We start from the raw sequence: 25,435 nt of genomic DNA on the forward strand, positions 1-25,435 counted from the left end.
ATCCTTATGTGTGGGAGAGTGAAGGCATATTTGTAGAGGAAATGGCCTGATGGAGTTCCCTACTAGAGGGACTTGAGGTTGTGAAATTTTTATCTATTGCAGTAGCTAGAAATTATTCTTCTAACTGTAAATTTAATTATGCAATTGATTTGCTACGGAAAACAACGAATAAAATCACAAGTGCAATTTTCACCATAAAAAATATTGCGGAAAATAAAACACTAAAAACTGAGAAATTCTAGCACACACAAAAGGATTTTGACACAATTATTTTTGGACAATTGTCCAGGGAAAAACCCAATGCGGGAAAACCGGTGCAGCAGATGAGGGTTTTATTATTATTCTTCCGCAACAATTCTGACAACAATAATTTAGATGCTCACTTGGCAATCTAATCTGAGGAAAACACTAGCAAAATTATAGTGAGAATTTTCTCTCACCCCACAACTAATTTCTGCCTCCAAAATTACCTCCCTAGCCTTTGCGTTGAGCCACCTACATCACCCTCTGCGCAGTGCCTACGCAGACCCTGTGGGGATTTCGGCCTACCTTCCTTTGCCTCTCCCCAAAACTAGAAAACTTCCTCCTGGAATGCTGCTACCCTCCTCTTCCACCTACTACTCACCCTCTAGCTCTATCTTCTCTGCTAAATTACTGCCACTAAGAAAACCGAATTCCCTGGGCAATTGAGTATCTGCACTGGTGTATTCTCCATCACCACATCGATCTCCTCTTATAATCCATTGTTGGAGCACCAACGGCCAAGATTAAAACTTAATCAATGGCTAGGATCATCTTTGGATCAACCCGCGTGAGTTTTAGATGATTCTCACCTTATCTCAATTAATATTGATTAATTAACCATATTCCCTAAGTTTAGACTTAGGAAATATTTAAAAAATTGTTAATAATCTAATTGAGACACTTCTAGGCAGAATTTCCATAAGTGATTTCTGGGTTTTGGAGATCTCGTGTATTCTAGCCTCTCCACCAAATTTCGTGGCTAGAACACATCCGATGCTACATAAACTAAGACTCCCTCTTAGCAAGGAATGCGTTCTCGTGTTGCACATCCTGTCACAACATTCTCTCTCTGTATCATCTCCTATTACGTAGTTGATGTTTGGCTACTGCTACCCACCAACTACTGCACAACTCAGATATACGCTGCATCTATGTTGCTGCTGACCCTGCTGTACTGTTGCCAACACTACGTCTACACTGCAACTCCCTCTCATTCATTGTTGTTGCAACTGAGAATCATCCAAGGTAATCTATCTCTGCTGCTGAAACGGATTCTCCACCAACCCATATGTTCTCTAAGATAGACGAACTTAGCTCTTCCTAGAGCTTTCGTGAGTATATTTGCAACTTGCACTTTTGTGGGAACATACTGTAGTTGGACTGCTCCACGTTGTACACAATCTCTGATGAAATGACATCAAATATCTATGTGTTTCGACCTGTCATGGAACACTAGATTCTTAGAGAGATTTATGCAACTCTAATTATCACAGTAGACATTGGTCGCCTCCATCCTTTGCCTAAACAAGCTCGCTAGCAGCTTCCGAAGCCATATAGCTTCCCACATAGTTGTGCTTGCTACCATATACTCTGCATCTGCAAAGCTCAGTGCTACTGACTTATACTTCCCGCTACACTGAGAAACCATCCCTGATCCAACACTGAAGCAGTACCCATAGGTACTTTTCCTGTCCACTGAACTGCTTGCCCAATCTGCATCTATGAATCCACATAATCTGACATCATCTCCTCGGGTATATCTCAACCCATACTCAATTGTGCCACACACATACCTCAAAATGTGCCTCGCTACTGCCCAATGTACCCTCTTCGACTCTACCATGAACTGACTAAGGGTATTGACTACGAAGCAAATATCTGGCCTAGTATTGACTAGATACATGAGAGATCCAATAAGTTGTCTATACAAGGTGGGGTTGACATCCTTGTCATCTGATGCATCTATCTTCTTCCAGTTGGTGATCATGGGCATAGACATGGGTCTGCAATCCTGCATTCTGAACCTCTTCAGAATATTTGTAGTGTATCTTCCTTGCCCAAGGAAGATCTCCCCATCCTTCTGCCACACTTCCAATCCTAGGAAATAGTGCATCAACCCCAAATCCTTCATGTCAAACTCTGCTGCCAGATTCCTCTTGCAGTCCTCTATGAGCCCTGATGATCCTGTCAAAAAGAGATCATCCACATACAAAACTAGGATGAGTGGCTCACCTTCTACCATCAAATAGTAGAGGTTGGGATCTACATCACCCTTGACGAACTCCATCTGCTGCAAGTAGTTGTCAATCCTACCATACCATGCCCTGGGAGCCTGCTTGAGTCCGTATAGAGATTTCTTCAGTCAGCACACAAGTGCACCTCTCATGAGTCTCGAAGCCCTCTAGTCGTTCTATGTACACTTCTTTGTCTATTACCCAGTTCAAGAAGGTTGTCTTGACGTCCATCTAGTGAATCTTCCATCCCATCTAAGCTACTAGGGATATCACTGACTGGATAGAAGTGTATCTGGAAACTGGGGTGAATGTCTCCTCATAATCTATCCCTTCTTCTGTGCATACCACTTTGCCACGAACCTAGCCTTGTATTTTTCCACACCGTCGTCTACAGCATATTTGATCTTGTAGATCCATCTAGAACCTACAACTGATCTATCTTCCGGCCTTGGCACTACCTCCCAAACATCATTCGTCATGATAGAGCTATACTCTTCTACCATGGAATCTACCCATACTTGATGTTGTGTGGCCTCCTAAAAGCTGGAAGGTTCTGCAACCTGAGCCACCAATGCTTGGTACCTGTCAGGTTGTCTGTGTTGTCTTTTGTTCATCCTAGGAGTTCCAATAAACTCCTTTGCATCTCTCAATGTCTGACGAACCTCTCTGCTGGCTCGACCACTAGTCGTGGGAGGTTCAACCAACTCCTCCTCATCCTACCTCTGCTGCTCCATCTATTGAGAACTCCTTGAATTTCCTGCACCTGAGGAAATACTGGTACTGGTCACAATACTCTATCCTTGTGACTGTCCTCCTGCCTGTCCCACTGGCTGCCCCTGTTGCTGGACCAAAGGAGCTTCTGCTGACTAATTTTGATCACCTGCAGGCATCTCACGAGATCTCTTGAAAGCTCGGTCCTCCATGAACTTCACGTCTCGCCTCACTACAATCTTCCTATTGCTAGGAATGTAGATCTTGTATGCCTTTGAGGTTTTATTGTACCCAACGAAGAACCCCTTCTCTGCAGTCTGATCCAGTTTGGTACGTTTCTCATCTGGCACGTGGCAATAAGCAATGCTGCCAAAAATTCTAAAGTGACTAACTTCTGGCTTCTTCCCTGTGAAGACTCCTTCTGGCGTTTTCTTCCCCAATGCTCTATGAGGAGTCTTCTTCTGAATATATACTGTCATGTTACATGCCTCTGCCTATAGAAATCTTGGTAAATCCTAGTAATATAACATATCCTTTGCAGCTCCAACGATGGTTCTGTTTTTCCACTCCGCTACACCATTCTGCTATGGGTTATATGGAGTTGTCCATTCTCTCTTGATGCCTTTACACAGAAATTTGTGATTTCTTTATCAATTATTCTCCACCATTATCTGAGTGAAGCACCTTGATCTTCTTCCCTGTCGCATTCTCTGTGAGAGCTTTAAACTCTCTGAAACAATCGAAGACCTCATCTTTGGTCTTCAAGAAGTAGATCCAGGTTGTCTTGGAATGGTCATCAATGAAGGTGACGAAATATTCAGCACCGTTGAGAGCTCTAGTGGACATCAGGCCGAAAATATCTGAATGTATGAGTCCTAACACGCCATTAGCTCTATTGTCACTTCTTGGAAATGTTTCCTTAGCATACTTCCTAAGTACACATCCTCTGCACACATCATCATGTTTCGTGCCAAGTTCTGGAACCCCTGTTACTGTTTCTCTGAGCATTCTGAGTGCTCCATGTTATGAAACCAGCTCACAAAAAGATAGAAAAGATAGTTGAATGCCTTAGAATTCAGTCTCTTTGAAGGGACAACCTCCTTTACATTACACAAATGAACAATTCTTGGATGATTCAAATGACAAAACCCTCATTCTGTATATAGGAGTCTAAGGGGTCACAATATAACCAAGCCGACCTAACAATAATAATATAAAGGCACAAAAATAACAATAGAGGGATTCTATGGGGCACAGTAATAACAATATGGGGACAATAGGGGCACAACAATATTAATAAGGGATACAACTACAATAGTAATGGGGGCATCACTAGTATTATAGGGACCTAACATGCCCCTCTCCTTCAAAAAAGTGTTGTCCTCAACACTTGAGTAGTTCTGGATGCTTCTATATAAAATTCTCATCCTCCCATGTGGAATCTTCAACGAATAAGTTCTTCCAATTGATGAGATACTCTGAAATGGATCGATTTCGTAGCTGTTGAGTTCTTGTTTCTATGATTGCTTCCGGTTCCAATATAATTTTTCCTTCCTCGTCAAGTTCTGGCAATATTGTTTGAACTGGGAGCTTGTCACCTATAACCTTCTTTAAACATAAAACATGGAAAACTAGGTGCACTCGAGAAGCTGCAAGAAGCTCCAATTTGTATGCCATAGTACCAATCTTTGCAACACCTTGTACGGACCATAATACTTTGGTGACAATTTATTATCCTTCTTAGCTTGCTTGAGGGACATTTGTTTATATGGTTGTAGCCGTAGGAATACCCAGTCACCTATCAAAACTTCTTTCGCTGCAATGTTGATCTGCCCGTTGTTTCATTCTATTCTGCGCCAACACGAGGTTATCCTTTAAGAGTTGGAAAACTTGTTGTTGATGCTCGATGTGATGTTCCACTGCTTGAACCTTAGAATTTTCTCTTAAATATGATGTGATGGATGGTGGCTGATATCCATAAAGTGCCATAAATGGGGTCATTTTTGTTGCAGTATGGAAGGAAGTGTTATACCACCATTCAGCCAGAAGCAACCATTTGACCCATTGTGTCTGTTTATCAGATACAAAGCAATGAAGATATCCTTCCAAACATTTGTTTACTATCTCAGTTTGCCCATCAGATTGAGGATGATAAGATGAGCTATGAGCTAACTGAGTACCAAGACAAGAAAATAATTTTGTCCAAAAATTTCCAATAAAAATGGGATCTTTGTCACTTACAATAATCTTTGGGTTTCCATGTAGCTTTTGAATTGTTTCCATAAATGCCGTAGAAACTGTACTGGCTTTAAATGGATGTGATAATGCACAAAAGTGTGCATACTTGGTAAGTCTGTCAACTACCACCATGATGACACTCTTTCCCTCAGACTTGGGTAAACCTGTGATAAAATCCATTGAAACCTCCTCCCAATGTTGGCTTGGAATGGATAAAGGTTGTAATAGACCTGGTGTCTTAATTGTTTCAGCTTTATTTTGTTGGCATACCAAACATTCCGCCACAAACTTTTGAATATCCGATTTAAGGCCATCCCAAAAAAATTCCTTCTTAACCCTGTGGTAAGTTTTTAAAAATCCTGAGTGCCCTCCTAAGGGAGAAGCGTGCAATTCCAGAAGAATCTTTTGTTTGAGTTGGGAATTCTTACAGAGGTATAAGCGATCTTTGTACCATAACGAATCATTTTTCTAGCTAAATGTATCAGATGTACTGGAATCTTGTTGTAACTTTCGAATAAGTTCCCACACTTCTTCGTCATTCTTCCATTCCTCCCTTGCTTCATTTATCCAATCTGGTTGGATAATAGAAATGGTGCACAACAATGCTTCCACATCCTCATCCTTTCTTGAGAGTGCATCTGCCACAACATTTTGCTTCCCTTTTTGTATATGATTTCAAAGTCATAACCCAACATCTTTGTGACCCATTTTTGTTGTTCTTCAGAGGATAATCTTTGTTCTAAAAAGTATTTAAGGCTATCATGATCCGTTTTTACCTTGAAGTGTCTTCCCATTAGGTAGGGTCGCCATTTCTTAAGTGCATGTAGTATTGCCAACATTTCCTTCTCATAAATAACTTTGTGTAAATACTTTCCCTTGATTGGACGACTTTCGAAAGCAATGGGTCTTTCATCTTGCATTAAAACAGCACCAATTCCATTTCCGAAAGCATCACATTCCACAATAAAGGTTTTTGTGAAGTCTGGTGTAGCTAAGACCGGTGCTTGGCACATTGCCTCTTTAAGATGTTCGAAGGCCTTTGTTGCTTCTGGAGTCCATGAAAATGCATCTTTCTTCAACAATGTTGTTAGAGGTGCTGCTATTTTCCCATAATTCTTAACAAACTTGCGATAATACCCTGTCAACCCGAGAAATCCTCGCAAATGCTTTATGGATGTGGGGATTTCCCATTCCTTAATGGCTTTAATTTTGCTAGGGTCTACCTTAACTCCTTCATGAGATACAATATGACCCAGATATTCCACCTCTTGTACTCCAAAGAAACATTTGGATCTTTATGCATATAATTGTTTCTCCTCCAATAGTTGTAGCACCCTATCAACATGTTCAACATGATCCTTCCAAGAATTGTTGTAGATTAGTATATCATCAAAAAATACTAACACAAATTTTCTAAGGAAGGGTTTGAAAATGGAATTCATCAAACCTTGAAATGTAGAAGGTGCGTTGGTAAGGCCAAAAGGCATGACCAAAAACTCGTAATGACCCTCATGAGTTCTAAATGTTGTTTTCGAAATATCTTGAGTCTTCATTCTGATTTGATGATATCTTAAACAAAGATCTTACTTGGTGAAGTAAATTGATCCATGCAATTCATCCAATAATTCATCAATGACAGGAATGGGAAACTTATCTTTAATAGTGAGCTTGTTGAGGTCCCTATAATCCGGACACATGCGCCATGATCCATCCTTCTTGTGCACCAATACTACTGGAGCAGAAAAAGAACTTTGGCTAGGTTGAATTATACCAACCTCGAGCATTTCTGCAACCATATGTTCAATTTCACTCTTTAGGGCATAGGGATATCTGTACGGCCTGATGTTTGGAGGAACACTTCCTAGAATCAAATGAATAACATGATCATGATCACGAATAGGTGGGAGACCTTTGGGAGTCTCAAATACCTTGGAATGATTGTCCAAGACTTTTTGGAGATCTGGAGAAATAGATGATTTCGATGTGGAAACATCTAGCGAACATAATTGTGCAATTACACCTCGTTGTTCTTTTTTTAGAAGTTTTTTCATACCGTTAGAACTTATTATCTTTCCCGGTTTCCCTGCAATACCCCTTAATTCAACTTCCTTTCCTTTGGCATAAAATTTCATGAAAAGTTCTTGAAAGTTAAAAGCTATTGTACCCAAGGATTGTAGCCATTGGTCTCCTAGTACAACATCAGCACCCCCCATTGGAATGGAAAGCATTGGGCTATTCAATTCATATTCTCCTATGGATAGCTTGATATTATGGCACTTGCCAGAGCAATTTATCGTTCCTCCATTTGCAACCATCACTTGACACTCTGGTGCTGGATATAGGAAGCAATTCAATTCTTTTGCTATCTTACAATGAATAAAATTGTGGGTACTTCCTGAATCAATCAACACTATTACCTTTTTTCTTCTTGATATGTCCTTCTATCTTGATGGTTTGAGGAGTGGTAATTCCAGCCAATGCATTACAAGATATGGTCGAATTCATTTCTTCTTTATCTAAGCTTTGTTCTTGGAGTATATCCTCTTTTTTTGACCTTCCTTATTCCTTTTCTTCTTCCTCTTCACAATCTATGTAGAATAATTTCTTCTCAGCACACTTATGACCTTTAGTGTATTTGCTATCACAACTGTAACAAAACCCTTTTGCTCTTTTTTCTTCCAATTGTTGTGGTGTCAACCTTATAGGTTGTGGAAGGCTAGGGGCAACAACACTTCCATCTTTATAGTTGTGAGTGGTAGGCTTCCTGGTTGCCATAATTTTGCTTTCCATTTTTTTGCTAACCTGAATGCCTTCTCTAATGAATCAGGGTCCCAAAGGCGAACATCATGTTGGATACTATCCTTTAAAGTCCCTATGAACACATCAATCCTATGCTCCTCTGGAATATTTTTTACCCTTATGTTCAATTTTTGGAACTCTTCGATGTGCTCCATCATTGAACCCTTTTGTTTGAGACTTATCAATTGGCTAAAAAAAGTGTTGCTTTTTGTATCCTCATAATGTGCTGTCATTTCTTCCATAAAATTGCCCAAGTGATAATTTGTTTACGAGAGCAAAGCCATTGATACCATACAAACTGATTTGGTTGCAATACGTACCTTTTGTGTGTTTTGCACATTATTGAGATCGAAAAATTGCGCCATCTGTAGTATCCATGTTGCGGGATCCTTGCCATCAAACTTCCTCATATCGATTTTTGGAATATGGTGGGTCTTTGATCCAACATTAAAGTCTATGAAATCATGATTAACATTTCTTTTGTTCTCATCATGAGTTTCCTTTACTACCATTTCACCATTAGTGACCATTTCTTGTAGCAACTTATTCAAATTTATCTTCAATTCTTCCATCTTATCATCCATGCCATCCATTTTAGCGTCCATGCCATTCATCTTAGCTTCCATGCCATCCATCTTAGCTTCTATGCCTTTCTTTAAACAATCCATCTTAGCTTCTACGTCTTTCTTTAAACCATCCATCTTAGCTTCTACATCTTTCTTTAAACCATCCATCTTAGATTCTGTTACTTTTTGTGCAAGTGACATTTGTTGCATTTGGTCTCGTAATTTTGATATATCATGTTGCATTTCCTCCTCTTCTTCATGAGTCATGCTAGAACTTTCAGGTTGCTTATTAAGTGTTTTCATTTTTTTTCCTCGAGGCATCAATTACCGATAATAATGCTTTACTATACCCTTTGAATTCCTTTGTTGGGTCCCTATAATACTAGTGATTACCCCATTACTATTGTAGTTATACCCCTTATTTATATTGTTGTGCCCCTATTACCCACATATTGTTATTTCTGTGCCCCATAGAATCCCTCTATTATTATTTTTGTGGCTTTATATTATTATTGTTAGGTCGGCTGGATTATATTGTGACTCCTTAGACTCCTATATATAGAAAGGAGGTTTTGTCATTTGTATCATCCAAGAATTGTTCATTTATGTAATGTAAAGGAGGTTGCCCCTCGAAGAGGCTGAATTCTAAGGCGTTGATCTTTCTTTTCTATCTTTTCTTGAGCTGGTTTCATAACATTTGGTATCAGAGCTTTGGATTCTAGGGTTTCGCTGCTCCAAACAGGTCATAGTGGCATTTTCGCTATAACTTTTTTTCTGTGATGTTTCAGAAGTCGCAAAAAAAACCCATTTGAGAAGAAATCGCTCTGAACCTTGGGTCCGAATTTCAGAGTTTTTCGCGCGATATTTTCGGAGATATGATCTGAGGAAGTTGGTCTTTTTGCAGACTCCTGAATTACACTCAAAACAGGTGACCTGGGGAAAATCGTCATAACTTTCTTTCTGAGCATCGGATTGAAATTTCGTAAGAAGTTACAGAAAGAGGACGGACTGTAGTTTTCTTTTATATATTTTTCAGAGTCAAAGGTTGAAACAGTGACACGTGGCATGTCGTACAAGTTCGCTCTACTGAACTAGTCTATAATCAAGTCACTGTGGGAGATTTCGCATAACTCTTCCTTGGAGAATCCAATTTGGGTCAGACTTGTGGCATTGGAAAGAGGACACAGAGGGCTACTACAGGTCATAAATTCAGAACTAGATAATCAGAAAGTACAGAGATACATCGGAGGCAATATCGAGCTCCTACAAAGTGAAAAAAGGTGTGTAGATTTTCTTTAATTTTTGCTTAAGCTTGGTTTGAAAATTTATTTTGAAGGAATTCAAAGGGCATATTAGAGAATTATTATCGGTAACTGATGCCCCGAGGAAAGAAAATGCAAACACCTAGTAAGGAGCCTGAAAGCTCTAGCATGACTCATGAAGAAGAAGAAGAAATGCTATATGATATATCAAAATTACAAGAACAAGTGCAACGAATGTCACTTGCACAAAAAGCGACAGAATCTAAAATGGATGGTTTAAGGAAAGATGTAGAAGCTAAGATGGACGGTTTAAAGAAAGGTGTAGAAGCTAAGATGGATGGCATGGAAGCTAAGGTGAATGGCATGGACGCTAAAATTGATGGCATGGATGATAAGATGGATAAGTTGCTACAAGAAATGGTCACTAAGGGTGAAAGAGTACTAAAGGAAACTCATGATGAGAATAAAAGAAATGTTAATCATGATTCCATAGACTCTAATGTTGGATCGAAGACTCACCATGTTCCAAAAATCGATATGAGGAAGTTTGATGGCAAGGATCCCGCCACATGGATATTACAGATGGAGCAATTCTTCGATCTCAATAATGTGCAAAACACACAAAAGGTACGTATGGCAACTTTATATTTGGAACCAAATCAGTTTGTATGGTATCAATGGCTTTGTTCTCGTAAACAATTTATCACTTGGGCAATTTTTACGGAAGAATTGATAGCACATTATGAGGATACAAAAAGCAACACTTTTTTTAGCCAATTGATAAGTCTCAAACAAAAGGGTTCAATAATGGAGCACATTGAGGAGTTCCAAAAATTGAACATAAGGGTAAAAAATATTCCAGAGGAGCATAGGATTGATGTGTTCATAGGGTCTTTAAAGGATAATATCCAACATGATGTGCGCCTTTGGGAACCTGATTCATTAGAGAAGGCATTCAGGTTAGCAAGAAAAATGGAAAGCAAAATTATGGCAACTAGGAAGCATACCATTCACAACTATAAAGACGGAAGTGTTGTTGCCCACAGTCTTCCACAACCTACAAGGTTGACACCACAACAATTGGAAGAAAAAAGAGCAAAAGGGCTTTGTTACAATTGTGATAGCAAATACACAAAAGGTCATAAGTGTGCTGAGAAGAAATTATTCTACATAGATTGTGAAGAGGAAGAAGAAAAGGAGCAAGAAAGGTCAAAAGAAGAGGATATATTCCAGGAACAAAGCCTAGATGAAGAACAAATAAATCCGACCATATCTTGTAATGCATTGGCAGGAATTACCACTCCTCAAACCATCAAGATAGAAGGACAAATCAAGAAGAAAAAGGTAATAGTGTTGATTGATTCAGGAAGCACCCACAATTTTATTCATTGTAGGGTAGCAAAAGAATTGAATTGCTTCCTATATCCAGCACCAGAGTGTCAAGTGATGATTGCAAATGGAGGAACAATAAATTGTTCTAGAAAGTGCCATAATATCAAGCTATCCATGGGAGAATATGTATTGACTAGCCCAATGCTTTCCATTCCAATGGGAGGTGCTGATGTTGTACTAGGAGTCCAATGGCTACAATCCTTGGGTACAATAGCTTTTAATTTTCAAGAACTTTTCATGAAATTTTCTGTGGAAGGAAAGTTGAATTAAGGGGTATTGCAGGGAAACCAGGAAAGATAATCAGCTCTAATGGCATGACAAAGCTTCTAAAAAAGGAGCAAAGAGGTGTAATTGCACAATTATGTTCGCTAGATGTTTCCACATTGGAATCATCTATTTCTCCAGATCTCCAAAAAGTCCTGGACAATCATTCCAAGGTATTTGAGACTCCCAAAGGTCTCCCACCTATGCGTGATCATGATCATGCTATTCATCTGATTCCAGGAAGTGTTCCTCCAAACATCAGGCCGTACAGATATCCATATGTCCAAAAAAGTGAAATTGAACGTATGGTTGCAGAAATGCTAGAGGCTGGTATAATTCAACCGAGTCAAAGTTCTTTCTCAGCTCCAGTAGTATTGGTGCACAAGAAGGATGGATCATGGCGCATGTGTCCAGATTATAGGGAGCTCAACAAGCTCACTATTAAAGATAAGTTCCCCATTCCTGTCATTGATGAATTACTGGATGAATTGCATGGATCAATTTACTTCACCAAGTTGGATCTTCGTTCGGGATATCATCAAATCAGAATGAAGATTGAAGACATTCCGAAAACGGCATTTAGAACTCATGAGGGTCATTATGAATTTTTGGTCATGCCTTTTGGCCTTACCAATGCACCTTCAACATTTCAAGGTTTGATGAATTCAATTTTCAAACCATTCCTTAGAAAATTTGTGTTAGTATTTTTTGATGATATACTAATCTACAGCAAGTCTTGGAAGGATCATGTTGAACATGTTGACAAGGTGCTACAACTATTGGAGGAGAAACAATTATATGCAAAAAGATCCAAATGTTTCTTTGGAGTCCAAGAGGTGGAATATTTGGGTCATATTGTATCTCATGAAGGAGTTAAGGTAGACCCTAGCAAAATTAAAGCCATTAAGGAATGGAAAATCCCCACATCCATAAAGCATCTGCGAGGATTTCTTGGGTTGACAGGGTATTATCGCAAGTTTGTTAAGAATTATGGGAGAATAGCAGCACCTCTAACAACATTATTGAAGAAAGATTCATTTTCATGGACTCCGGAAGCAACAAAGGCCTTTAAACATCTTAAAGAGGCAATGTGCCAAGCACCGGTCTTAGCTACACCGGACTTCACAAAAACCTTTATTGTGGAATGTGATGCTTCAGGAAATGGAATTGGTGCTGTTCTAATGCAAGATGAAAGACCCATTGCTTTTGAAAGTCGTCCAATCAAGGGAAAGTTTTTAAGCAAAGCTATTTATGAGAAGGAAATGTTGGCAATACTCCATGCACTTAAGAAATGGCGACCCTACCTAATGGGAAGACACTTCAAGGTAAAAACGGATCATGATAGCCTTAAATACTTTTTAGAACAAAGATTATCCTCTGAAGAGCAACAAAAGTGGGTCACAAAGATGTTGGGTTATGACTTTGAAATCATCTACAAAAAAGGGAAGCAAAATGTGGTGGCAGATGCACTCTCAAGAAAGGATGAGGATATGGAAGCATTGTTGTGTGCCATTTCTATTATCCAACCAGATTGGATAAACGAAGCAAAGGAGGAATGGAAGAATGACGAAGAAGTGTGGGCACTTATTCGAAAGCTACAACAAGATTCAAGTACTTCTGATACATTTAGCTGGAAAAATGATTCGTTATGGTACAAAGATCGCTTATACCTCTGTAAGAATTCCCAGCTAAAACAAAAGATTCTTATGGAATTGCACACTTCTCCCTTAGGAGGGCACTCAGGATTTTTAAAAACTTACCACAGGGTTAAGAAGGAATTTTTTTGGGATGGCCTTAAATCAGATATTCAAAAGTTTGTGGCGGAATGTTTGGTTTGCCAACAAAATAAAGTTGAAACAATTAAGACACCGGGTCTATTACAACCTTTATCCATTCCAAGCCAACGTTGGGAGGAGGTTTCAATGGATTTTATCACAGGTTTACCCAAGTCTGAGGGAAAGAGTGTCATCATGGTGGTAGTTGACAGACTTACCAAGTATGCACACTTTTGTGCATTATCACATCCATTTAAAGCCAGTACAGTTTCTACTGCATTTATGGAAACAGTTCAAAAGCTACATGGAAACCCAAAGATTATTGTAAGTGACAGAGATCCCATTTTCACTGGAAATTTTTGGACAGAATTATTTTCTTGTCTTGGTACTCAGTTAGCTCATAGCTCATCTTATCATCCTCAATCTGATGGGCAAACTGAGATAGTAAACAAATGTTTGGAAGGATATCTTCGTTGCTTTGTATCTGATAAACAGACACAATGGGTCAAATGGTTGCCTCTAGCTGAATGGTGGTATAACACTTCCTTCCATACAGCAACAAAAATGACCCCATTTATGGCACTTTATGGGTACCAACCACCATCAATCACATCATATTTAAGAGAAAATTCTAAGGTTCAAGCAGTGGAACATCACATCGAACATCAACAACAAGTCCTCCAACTCTTAAAGGATAACCTCGTGTTGGCACAAAATAGAATGAAACAACAGACAGATCAACATCGCAGTGAAAGAAGTTTTGATGTAGGTGATTGGGTATTCCTACGGCTACAACCATATAAGCAAATGTCCCTAAAGCAAGCTAAGAAGGATAATAAATTATCACCAAAGTATTATGGTCCGTACAAGGTGTTGGAAAAGATTGGTACTATGGCATACAAATTGGAGCTTCCTGCAGCTTCTCGATTGCACCCAGTTTTCCATGTTTCATGTTTAAAGAAGGTTATAGGCGACAAGCTCCCAGTTCAAACAATATTGCCAGAACTTGACGAGGAAGGAAAAATTATATTGGAACCGGAAGCAGTCACAGAAACAAGAACTCGACAGCTACGAAATCGATCAATTTCAGAGTATCTTATCAAGTGGAAGAACTTATCCGCTGAAGATTCCACATGGGAGGATGAGAATTTTATGCAGAAGTATCCAGAACTGCTCAAGCGTTGAGGACAACACTTTTTTTGAAGGAGAGGGGCATGTTGGGTCCCTATAATACTAGTGATTACCCCATTACTATTGTAGTTATACCCCTTATTTATATTGTTGTGCCCCTATTACCCACATATTGTTATTTCTGTGCCCCATAGAATCCCTCTATTATTATTTTTGTGGCTTTATATTATTATTGTTAGGTCGGCTGGATTATATTGTGACTCCTTAGACTCCTATATATAGAAAGGAGGTTTTGTCATTTGTATCATCCAAGAATTGTTCATTTATGTAATGTAAAGGAGGTTGCCCCCTCGAAGAGGCTGAATTCTAAGGCGTTGATCTTTCTTTTCTATCTTTTCTTGAGCTGGTTTCATAACATCCTTCAAACTAATTTTTCAAACCAAGCTTATGCAAAAATTTAAAAAAAAACTACACACCTTTTTTCACTTTGTAGGAGCTCGATATTGAATCTGATGTATCTCTGTAATTTCGGATCATCCAGTTCTGAAATTGCGACCTGCAGTAGCCCTCTGTGTCCTCTTTCCAATGCCACCAGTCTGATTGAATTTAGATTCTCCAAGGCAGAGTTATGCACAATCTCCAAAGATGACCTGATTATAGACCTTTCCAAAAGAGCGAACTTGTATGAAGTGCCACGTGTCACTGTTTTGACCTTAGTATCTAAAAAATATACACAAGAAACTACAGTCCGTCCTCTTTCTGTAACTTCTTACGAAATTTCAATCTGATGCTTGAAACAAAAGTTATGACGATTTTCCCAAGGTCACCTGTTTGGAATGTAATTCAGGAGTCTGCAAAAAGGCCAACTTCCTCAGATAATATCTCCGCAAATATAGTGCGAAAAGCTCTGAAATTCGGACTCGAGGTTCAGCGCGATTTCATCTCAAATGGGTTTTTTGTTTCACTTCTAAAACGTCGCAGAAAAAAAGTTATAGCAAAAATTCCACGATGACCTATTTGGAGCAGTGAAACCCTAGAATCCAAAGCTCTGATACCAAATGTTATGAAACCAGCTCACAAAAAGATAGAAAAGATAGTTGAATGCCTTAGAATTCAGCGTATTCGAGGGGGAAACCTCCTTTACATTACACAAATGAACAATTCTTGGATGATTCAAATGACAAAACCTCCTTTCTATATATAGGAGTCTAAGGGGTCACAATATAACCAAGCCGACCTAACAATAATAATATAAAGGCACAAAAATAACAATAGAGGGATTCTATGGGGCATAGTAATAACAACATGGGGACAATAGGGGCACGACAATATTAATAAGGGAGACAACTATAATAGTGATGGGGGCATCACTAGTATTATAGGGACCTAACACTCCTTGGTGAAGATGCCCCATTCTCCTATTGCCATAACTCATTCAACTTCTTCCCACTACTACTGTCACTGCCTATTAGTGCCATTGGAGAGTCAATCTGTAACCGGTACAATCTGTTACTTCAAACTTCAATTTGTCTTACCTTTTTCCAGCTTGGGTGTTTGACATACACTTTCTCCCCTACGAAGTGAATATCATACCCCTTATCCTGTAACTGGGATACTGAAATCAAGTTCATACCCAATCTTGGCACATGTAATACATCTGTAGCGTTGGTGCTTACTCCTAACTCTCTTTGAAAATCTATGGTACCTCTCCCCACTGGAGTACATTTCGTCCTATTTCCCATAATAATCTGGAAGTCCATCTGCTCCTCCTTGTAGCTAGATAAATATTCTCTAATGCCTGTCATGTCAATTGATGCTCCACTGTCTATATACCAGACACCCTGTGAAGTTTATCCTGATAAGAAAGCAAATTCGTCCTCTAACCTAGAAGACAAATCTGAAGTCTCCTAAATGTTACTTTTGTCCATGGATATGCTAAAGAATTTATAGTGTGTTATTCCTCTTTTACCTGACACTAGTTCTGCACTAGCAACTGTTGCAAAACCTTCTGTGTCTAGCTAGAGATATGCCCAACAAAATAATTGAGCTGCTCCCTCTACCTCTGGAATCACTCAAACTAGAAGAATCGAATTTCTCTGCCCCTTTCTTAGAAAAATCGAACTTCCTCAAGCAACTTGGCCCCCTGGCAAAAAGATTGTGCTGCCTTTGGGGAATTTCGATCTGTTGCCCTTGCTGAGCAGTGAAATTCCTTATCTTCGTTTACGAGCTCTCTAACTGATCAACTGTGCTCTGATACCATGTGAAATTTTTATCTATTGCAGTAACTGGAAATTATTCTTCTAACTGTAAAATTAATTATGCAGTTTATTTGCTATGACAAACAACAAATAAAATCACCATTGCAATTTTCACCATAAAAAATACAGCATAAAATAAAACACTGAAAACTGAGAAATTCTAGCACACACACAAGAATTTTGACACAGTTATTTTTGGACAATTGTCATACGTATATTTTGACACAGTTATTTTGACAGATGAGGGTTTTATTATTATTCTTCAGTAGCAATTCTAAGTACAATAAGTTAGATGCTCAACTAACAATCTAATCTGAGGAAAATACTAGAAAAATTATTGTGAGAATTTTCTCTCACCCCATAACTAATTTCTGCCTTCGAAATTACCTCCCTAGCCTCTGCGTTGAGCCTCCTGCGTCACCCTCTGCACAGTGCTTACATAGACCCTACGGGGATTTCGGCCTTCCTTCCTTTACCTCTCCCCGGAACTGGAAAACTTCCTTCCGAAATGCTTCTACCCTCCTCTTCCACCTACTACTCACCCTTTGGCTCTATCTTCTCTGCTGAATCACTGCCACTGAGAAAATCGAACTGCCTAGGCAACTGAGTATCTGCATTAGTGTATTCTCCATCACCACATCGATCTCCTCTTATAATCCACTGTTGGAGCACCAATGGCCAATATTAAAACTTAATCAATGGCTAGGATCATCTCTAGATCGATCCGTGTGATTTTCTAGATGATTCTCACCTTATCTCACCTTATCTCAATTAACACTGATATATTAACCATATTCCCTAAGTTTAGACTTAGGAAATATTTTAAAAACAGCTAATAATCTAATTGAGACACTTCTAAGCGGAATTTCCAGAAACGATTTATGGGTTTTGGAGATGTCATGTGTTTTAGCCTCTCCACCAAATTTCATGGCTAGAACACATCCGATGCTACAAATACTAACAAAGGTCAAGAAATTTATGTTGTTAGAAAACGTGGGAATAGTAGTGGACACATAATGCTTAATACGCATCTGTGCTTGTTGCTGCTGCTATTCATCCCTTTTCATAATCATATCGGAAAAATTGGCATAGCAAAGATTAGCAAAGTTTATGTAAGAAATTGAGTACCCTGGGAGGAAATGAGAAGGAATAGAAGAGCAAGAAGGGAAAAAAAAGGAAGACAAGCGAAAAGAGTAAAATGGAGAAGACAATATAAAATATTTAAACATTCAGAAACACCTTTGTTGCACCAAAAACGGATTATCTTACCGAATCTTTACGAAGCTAACTGGCTGGGGTCCTTGTTGTACTCACTTCCTCCTCTCCTTTGCTCAGGTCCTCTCCTCTGCACCGCCTGCTGAATCTGCTCTCCTCTGCAGCTGAAATCTGCCTCAAACTTTGCCTTACGAGCCGTCATGACTCATAACTACTAGTTTGCATGCACACTGCACAGCGGGAAAAGGAAACTAGTTCGCATGAAGAGTGTTTTTGGAATGGGAGTTCATTGGATGAACCGCGAAAATCCATTTCTTAAAAAACGAGTTTCTCACCACCATTTCTTAAAAAACGAATTTCTGACCAGTAAAAACCAGAATGGGCATAGAAAACAACTTTTTCCATGTCGTCTCGTTTCTAGTGCATTTTCTTCTAGGAACAGTGACTACCCATACCATTTCTGGTAACAGAGCTGGGTAACAGGGACCTACCTGGAACTAGCCAAATGCTCAGCCACCTTAGCAACAACCAGTTGTGCTAACCCATTGGGCTAGAGCCTATGTTGCAGGAAACGTGGTGTAGAGGTCTGTTTCCCTATGGAAACGGGTACGAAACGCGGAAACGCGTTTGGTACGGCCGTGAAACGCGTTTCCGGCCGTACTGCCACATTTCCCGAAACAGAAACGTGGCCAGTACGGCCCAAAATGCGTTTCAGGGCCGTACGACCCACGTTTCCTCGTTAACTTGTGTTTTTTTTAATTTTTTTTTTTTGATTTACTTTTAGGGTATGTTAGTGACTTCTTGTTGCTTCTAGATGCGTGTCTAAAGTTATAAAAGTGAATTTTTGCCCTAGTGTTGATATGCAGTTCATCAGAAAGTTTGAGGGATATACAGTTCATGGTAATGTTAAATTCTTAAAGTAAAAGTGATATTCTCCTTTATTTTTCATTTTCATCATTTTACTTAAATTTTTAACATTACCATGAAATGACTCAGGATGTTTGAGAGTGGTTTCGCCCTCATTGGATTTCATATGGAGAAAGTAGAATTTTAGATCTCACTCAAAATCCAGCAGACTTATTTGTTTTTCAGGATTTCAGGATTGGAGGGATTGCAATGTTTCCATTGGATTTTATCATGTACTAGGGTATGGAACTTGTATTTAATCAAGAGAACCAAGCCCTCTATGCAAGGGAAACTCCCAATAATCAAGATCATGTAGGGTACTAGGGTATGAAACGTGTATTTAATCAAGAGCACTAAGGTCGTTCGACTATGTAGGAGGAGACTCCCAATGCAACAGTGGTCCTTCTAAAGAATGGGATGTGGATGCAGAAAATCTTGATTTGGATCTCTCTCTTGCAGCCTTATAGTCTTTATTGTACTTGCAGCCGCATATATTAATATAAATAAAAGCTGATTTTGAGATTTGGATATATAATAAAGGTTGCTTTTGGATATTCCGATATTTTTATTTTCATTATGTGATCATTCATGAGTAAATGTGATGTAAATTAAATCTTAATGTTTAAGTGTAATAAATTATAATGTATCATTTATGCTTTATGATTGCACATATATATATATATATATATATATATATATATATATATATATATATATATATATATATATATATAACTATTTCAATATATATATATATATATATATATTCGCGTTTCCCCGTTTCCAAAATTTGGGGAGGTCTCGTTTCGTATCGCTTCCCGTTTCGGAAACTCGTACCCGTTTCCCCGTTTCGTGCAACTTAGGCTAGAGCATAATGCTTATGAATGTATTGAATTGATTTCTGGCATCTCAAAATCAAGAAATGGCCCTAAGAAACCAAATTCATTTTGTAAAAAACCATTTCAAGCCTTCATAAATGAGAAGGGTCATAGAAAACTGCATTTTCCATCCCATTTTTATTTCTAGGCTGTTGTTTGAGAGAAACGAAAGCTGCTGTCCATTCTGGTGACATAGAGTCCAATAGTGCAAGAGATGCAGAGTGGTATGGTTGAACCATGTTTGCCATTAGGAACCATCTACTTGCCAGAGAAAGATTACTTTGCTCAACTTTTTTATCTCCCACTTTAGATTTCCCGGTCAATAAGGAAAATCGACACCTCTTAATTTCATAGAACTATGTTGTTTGAAAATGTCTCAAGTCTATAACCATATTGCCAGGAGTGGTGTGCAACCGCATCCACTTTCCAAGGAGAGCCTATGAAATAGAGACACACAACCTAAGCCCCTATGCTGATTGGCTTCTGTCAAATGTATCAGACCTTTAAAGTATTACATGAAGAAGATACCCGCTCTGAATAGGTACAGAGAGTACCAAAATAAAACCCTTCATCAAAAACATTACTAAACAAAATAATCAAACAATATTTTTTTCTAAATCCTCCCACCTAACCTTTTTAATTTCTTCTAATTCTTCTCAACTTGCATTTTACTGTATATTATTTGGACTCTGTTCTCTAGAGACTCGCACCTTTACCCTTTTTATCTCCTGATGCTCTTCACAAATAAAAATCAGATTTATGAAACTTAAATCAATCTCAACCAGCTCAGTGTTTGCGAGATATATGTTAATTCTTGCATCTACCACTGATGATGAGATCAACGGGCCTTCCACAACATGGTAAAACAATAAAATATATGTCCATGTCCTTTAAGCTTAAATATCCTTGCAATATATTTACTAAACATGGCCCTGTCCAAATTCCTTAATACATGATTTTCATCCATCAACGTATAAGAACTCGTATGGGTACTTGAACAAGTTACTCAAAGTCTGTCTTTCAATCATATTTGGACAGTGACAATTTGGGTATGCTACTGATTTTACACCAGTTCAATCCACAGTTTTTAGAGTGGTAAGAATCTAGGCTATTCCAAAAAATTCTAAAGAGAGAAAATGCAGATGCTGGCACTACAGTAATTATGTTTGGACTAGCAATGCATTATATGAGAAAAATACAGGTTAGAAATATCAACCGTAGTAATGATCTTTTTGCTTACTACCTATTCGATACTAACAGAATCACTGATACATACCACACAACCACCTCGAGCACTACCATCAAGCTTGGTCAAGATAAAGCCTGTAACACCTACAACCTGGCAATAATACAACACAGTAAAATTCCCAAACAAAATCTTTTGAGAAAAAGACAAAGTAAATCTGGAAAGTATGACAATGGAGTATTTCAAACAACTATGTAGCTTTAATAGGTCACAGCAACTAAGAAAAATTAAGGATGTTCATAAACTGTTACTACTATTCCAGGATTAATCCTCTGCAACAGTGTTACTTGGGAGCGGGAGCGAAAGCGGGGAGCCGGAGCGAAAACGGGTGCAGGAGCCACATTTTTAGAAGCTCCCGGTTTGGGAGCGAATCCCGGAGCGTTTTATATATATATATATATATATTATATTTTTTATATTTTGATACATATATGTCAACAAAAACATGTAGAATGATGAATTAAATATAAAAAACATAAAGAAACATAGATTGAACCATATAACAACAATCATCTAGAAGTTATAATCTTCATCAACCACGTCCACAAGTTAGTAACATAGTAACATACAACATATTGAGTCTCATGATTCATCAATCTTAAAGTTTCAAGCTTTCAAAATTCAATATATAACATTTATCATCATTGATCGCCAAAGTTGTACTTGTAAGCTAAGTGTAACCATTACAACAAATAATATATAACATGAAATGAAACAACTTTCATCTTTCATGAAGCATCATATTCATAATTCATTACTAATGAGTTATAATTGCCAACTTCAAACTTAAATTGTCATATATTGTTTAAAAAAATATCATAATAAATATGAAAGAGTTAATAGTTATAAAAACTACTAGAAACTAGAAAAGACAAGTAAATCTATTATCTATTGCTTATGCTTGGGCCTCTTGCCACCACGAGAAATGTCTAATTTTTTAGTCTTGTTGGAAAATCAGGATCTTTGTCATTAATATCACCCTCTAAGCATTAATATCCAAAGGTATCTTTGTCATTACCTCTGTATCTGTATAGGGATCTTTGTCATTAATATCACCCTCTAAGCATTAACATAAGATAGAAAAAGCATAGCATGTCAAGTCAAGATTTTGTTTGAGTGATGTGTACATTTTTAGGAGGGTCATGATAGATGAGTTCGACAACCAATGTCACTAACATCAAGGTACATAGAGGGATTGGTGCTCTTGATTAAATACGAGTTCCATACCCTAATACATGACAAAATTCAATGGAAACATTGCAATCCCCCAATCCTGAAATCCTGAAAAACTGATAAGTCTGCTAGATTTTGAATGAAATCTAAAATTCTACTTTCTCCATATGAAATCCAATGAGGTCAGAACCACTCTCAAACATCCCGAGTCATTTCATGGTAATGTTAAAAATTTAAGTAAAAGGATGAAAATGAAGATTAAGGAGAATGTCACTTTTACTTTAAGAATTTAACATTACCATGAATCGCATATCAATACTAGGGCCATAGGTTTGATCATTAAGCTGCCCCACTCAAAACTTATTTGTTTGTTTCAAAAAAAATTGCATTTGGAACATTACTACAAAAAAAAATTGCAAAAAAGGCTAAACGCTTCCAAAAAGGCAGGGAGCGTTTTTTTTTAGGGAGCGCGCTCCGGAGCCGCTCCCACTCGGAGCGGGAGCGGGAGCGGGAGCGGGAGGGGCGCTCCCCCGCAACACTGCTCTGCAACATATGTATACAAGCATGGTGTACTGTCTGCTTCATGTTGGATAACTTTATCTTTGGACAAGAAGTTTCCATATTTGACAATAGACCCATTATTGAATAATTGAAGCAAGAAACCCTCTATGCGTAAGTTGAAATTCGACTCTCAAAGGATATCACTGATCAGGGTAGCCTCTTAAGTTATTGATTTCAGTTTTACATAATCAATCGGGCAGAGCAACAGGGATGAAGTGGAAAGGACGCAGTAGCTAATTTATAAAGGAACACTTGATTAAGATTTCTATCACAGACATGCAATGGCCGCCCATTGACCCCAAAACAGGATGCCAAACATGGGAAACATACTGGGGGTTGTAAAAAGTACTTAAGCACTATTATAGCTCAATTTGTCTTCCAGGAGATGCAAGGTCTTTCTCAAGACAAATTAAGAGCAACCCGGAGAACAAACCATGGTCACCTTGACTTATCCACCATCTCTTCAGTGTGAACCTAATCACTGCAAGGGGGGCTTCCCTAAACAAGATTTTTTGATGAACTATTGATTGTTATTTTTTGTAGCATCAGAGGTGTTCTAGTCTCAAAACTTTGTGGAGGGGCTAAAACACATGAATTCTCCATAACCCAGAAATCGTTTCTGGAAATTCCACCTAGAAGTGTCTCAATTAGATTATTAGCCTATTTTTTAATATTTCCTATGTCTAAACTTAGGATATATGGTTAATTAATCAGTATTAATTGAGATAAGGTGTGAATCATCTAGAAACTCACACAGATCAACTAGGAAATAATCTTGGGCCTTGATTAAGTTTTAATCTTGGCCATTGGAGATCCAACAGAAGATTATAAGAAGAAGTCAATGGGTAGATAGAGAACACACTAGTGGAGACACAAAGACCGATTTCCTTGGGCAGTTCGATTTTCCAGAGGTAGTAGTCAGAAGAGTTCAAGCTTCAGAGGGAAATAGAGACAAAGAGGGGCAGGAATAGTGAAGTCAGGGGAACATTTCCAGATCTGGCAAGTGAATTTGCAAAGAGGCCGAAATTTCTCCAAGAAGCTGCGTAGAGGCAGTGCAGAAGCTTCAGAGGACAGTTCAATTTGATGAAGGAAGAAGATGTTTTCAATTCCAGAGGGTCGGAGAAGCGTTTTCCCAGTCAATAGCAGGCAGTACAACTTGATTTTCAGTTGTTCCCACCAGAGCGAGTGCGGGTTGAGCATGTAGCAGACTGCGCTAGGGTGACACAGGAGTTGCGCATGGCTAGGTGGATGGCTTGATTTTCAGTGGCAGTCAAGTGCGAGGATTGCTCGGAGTGAGGGTCATTTTCCTCAAGAAATTTTTGCTAGATTTTCTCTACAGAATTGCCAATTTTCGGCATCCAAATTGTACTCAAAATTTCACTGCTGCTTAATAATATAAAACCCTCAATTGTTGCATTGGTTTTCCCAAGTTGGATTTTTTCGGGGACCTTTGTCTAAAAATAATTATCATATTTCATGTGTGTGTGCTAGCATTTCTCAGTTTCCAACGTTATTATTTTCGCAGTTTTATTTGTGAAGGTTACAGTGTGATTTATTCGATATTTGTCATAGCAAATAAATTGTTAAAGTAATTAACAATAAGAAGAATAATTTCCAGTTGCTATAATAGGATTTCAAACTTGAAATTTTCACATGGATACCCAAAGGCTCAATCAAATTGGTCTGTCTGTTGGTTGTATCTTTCTGCATGCAAGAGGGAACTTGAGCCCAACAAGAAATAAGACAATCAACTTATTTTGTGATTATATTTGTTTTAACCAAGATTGTCACAATCATTTGAGATTTGTCTTGAGAATGACTTTTTTTGTCAAAACTTGCAAAATATTCTAGACAATACTCACTGCACTCTTTAATGAATTTATATATGTCATCATTGTTGAACTATATTATGATTAGATTCAGATTGTTCTCATATGGCAGGATAGATGTTGATTTGGGGTAGCATCAGATGTGCTCTAACCATGAAAATTGGTGGAAAGGCTAAAGCACATGAGATCTCCAAGACCCAAAAATGGTTTGCGGAAATTCCACCCAGTTAGAGAGATATTAAAATAATTAATATTTTTAATGGGGTTCCTAAGTCTAAACATATGAAAAATAAAATATTAATGGGTATTAATATAAAACTAGGTGAGAATGTTCTAAATGACATGGATCAAGCCAAATCTAATCTTAGCCGTTGATTAGGGACTTAATCTCAGCCGTTGAAAACTCAACAGGAAAAGTATAATAGGAGGCTTGAGAGTCAATTGGAGATACACCAAGATTGATCAGTCAGTTCGATTTTCTGGAGAAGGGTTTGCTAAGAAAATTCGAACAAGTGATCTGAGTTGCAACGAGGGGTAGTGAGTACATAACAGAGAGGCAGAGATAGTGCGAGAGGGTCAGCGCAGTGACTGAGGAGGCTACGCAAAGGCAGCGGGAGCCACGCAAAGGCAGCTAGAGACTACACAGAGGCTGAAGGGCCTGTCTGGGTGACGCAGAGGGCTAGAGAGCTGACCTAGAGTGGCAGAAAGCTGACGCAGAGGGTTCTAGAGCTACGCAAAGCCTTGGAGAAGCGCCGGAAGGATTTTCGTGGGGCAGACTAGTGCTGAGAAGCTGAATATTTGTCTCCGAGAAGAGGTATTACTGTCGTGTAAAAATCTCTACTAGGTGAGCCAATTTGGCACCCTAACCCTACTCAAGAAATCTGCATAATAATAAAACCCTCAGAACTGTTGCACCGGTTTTACCGCATTTGGTTTTTCTGGGGACAATTGTCCAAAAATAACGTTGTCCCTT

At 38.5% G+C, this 25,435-nt stretch overlaps 1 protein-coding gene across 4 annotated transcripts in view; it reads right to left on the minus strand.

Annotated features, from left to right (window-relative positions):
* CPFTSY (signal recognition particle receptor protein, chloroplast (FTSY)) overlaps positions 1-25,435 on the minus strand; it is a 230,767-nt gene that overhangs the window by 72,257 nt on the left and 133,075 nt on the right. For all 4 annotated transcript variants that reach the window (XM_089384408.1, XM_089384407.1, XM_089384406.1 and 1 more), the window contains one exon: positions 20,930-20,992. In XM_089384408.1, coding sequence (XP_089240534.1) covers positions 20,930-20,992 — 63 coding nt within the window. The remainder of the gene's footprint in view (positions 1-20,929; positions 20,993-25,435) is intronic.

The sequence above is a fragment of the Pinus tabuliformis genome, chromosome Q (assembly GCF_031772625.1).
Source record: "Pinus tabuliformis cultivar Carrire ecotype Pingquan chromosome Q, CPIR1, whole genome shotgun sequence".
NCBI classification, from domain to species: Eukaryota; Viridiplantae; Streptophyta; class Pinopsida; order Pinales; family Pinaceae; genus Pinus; species Pinus tabuliformis.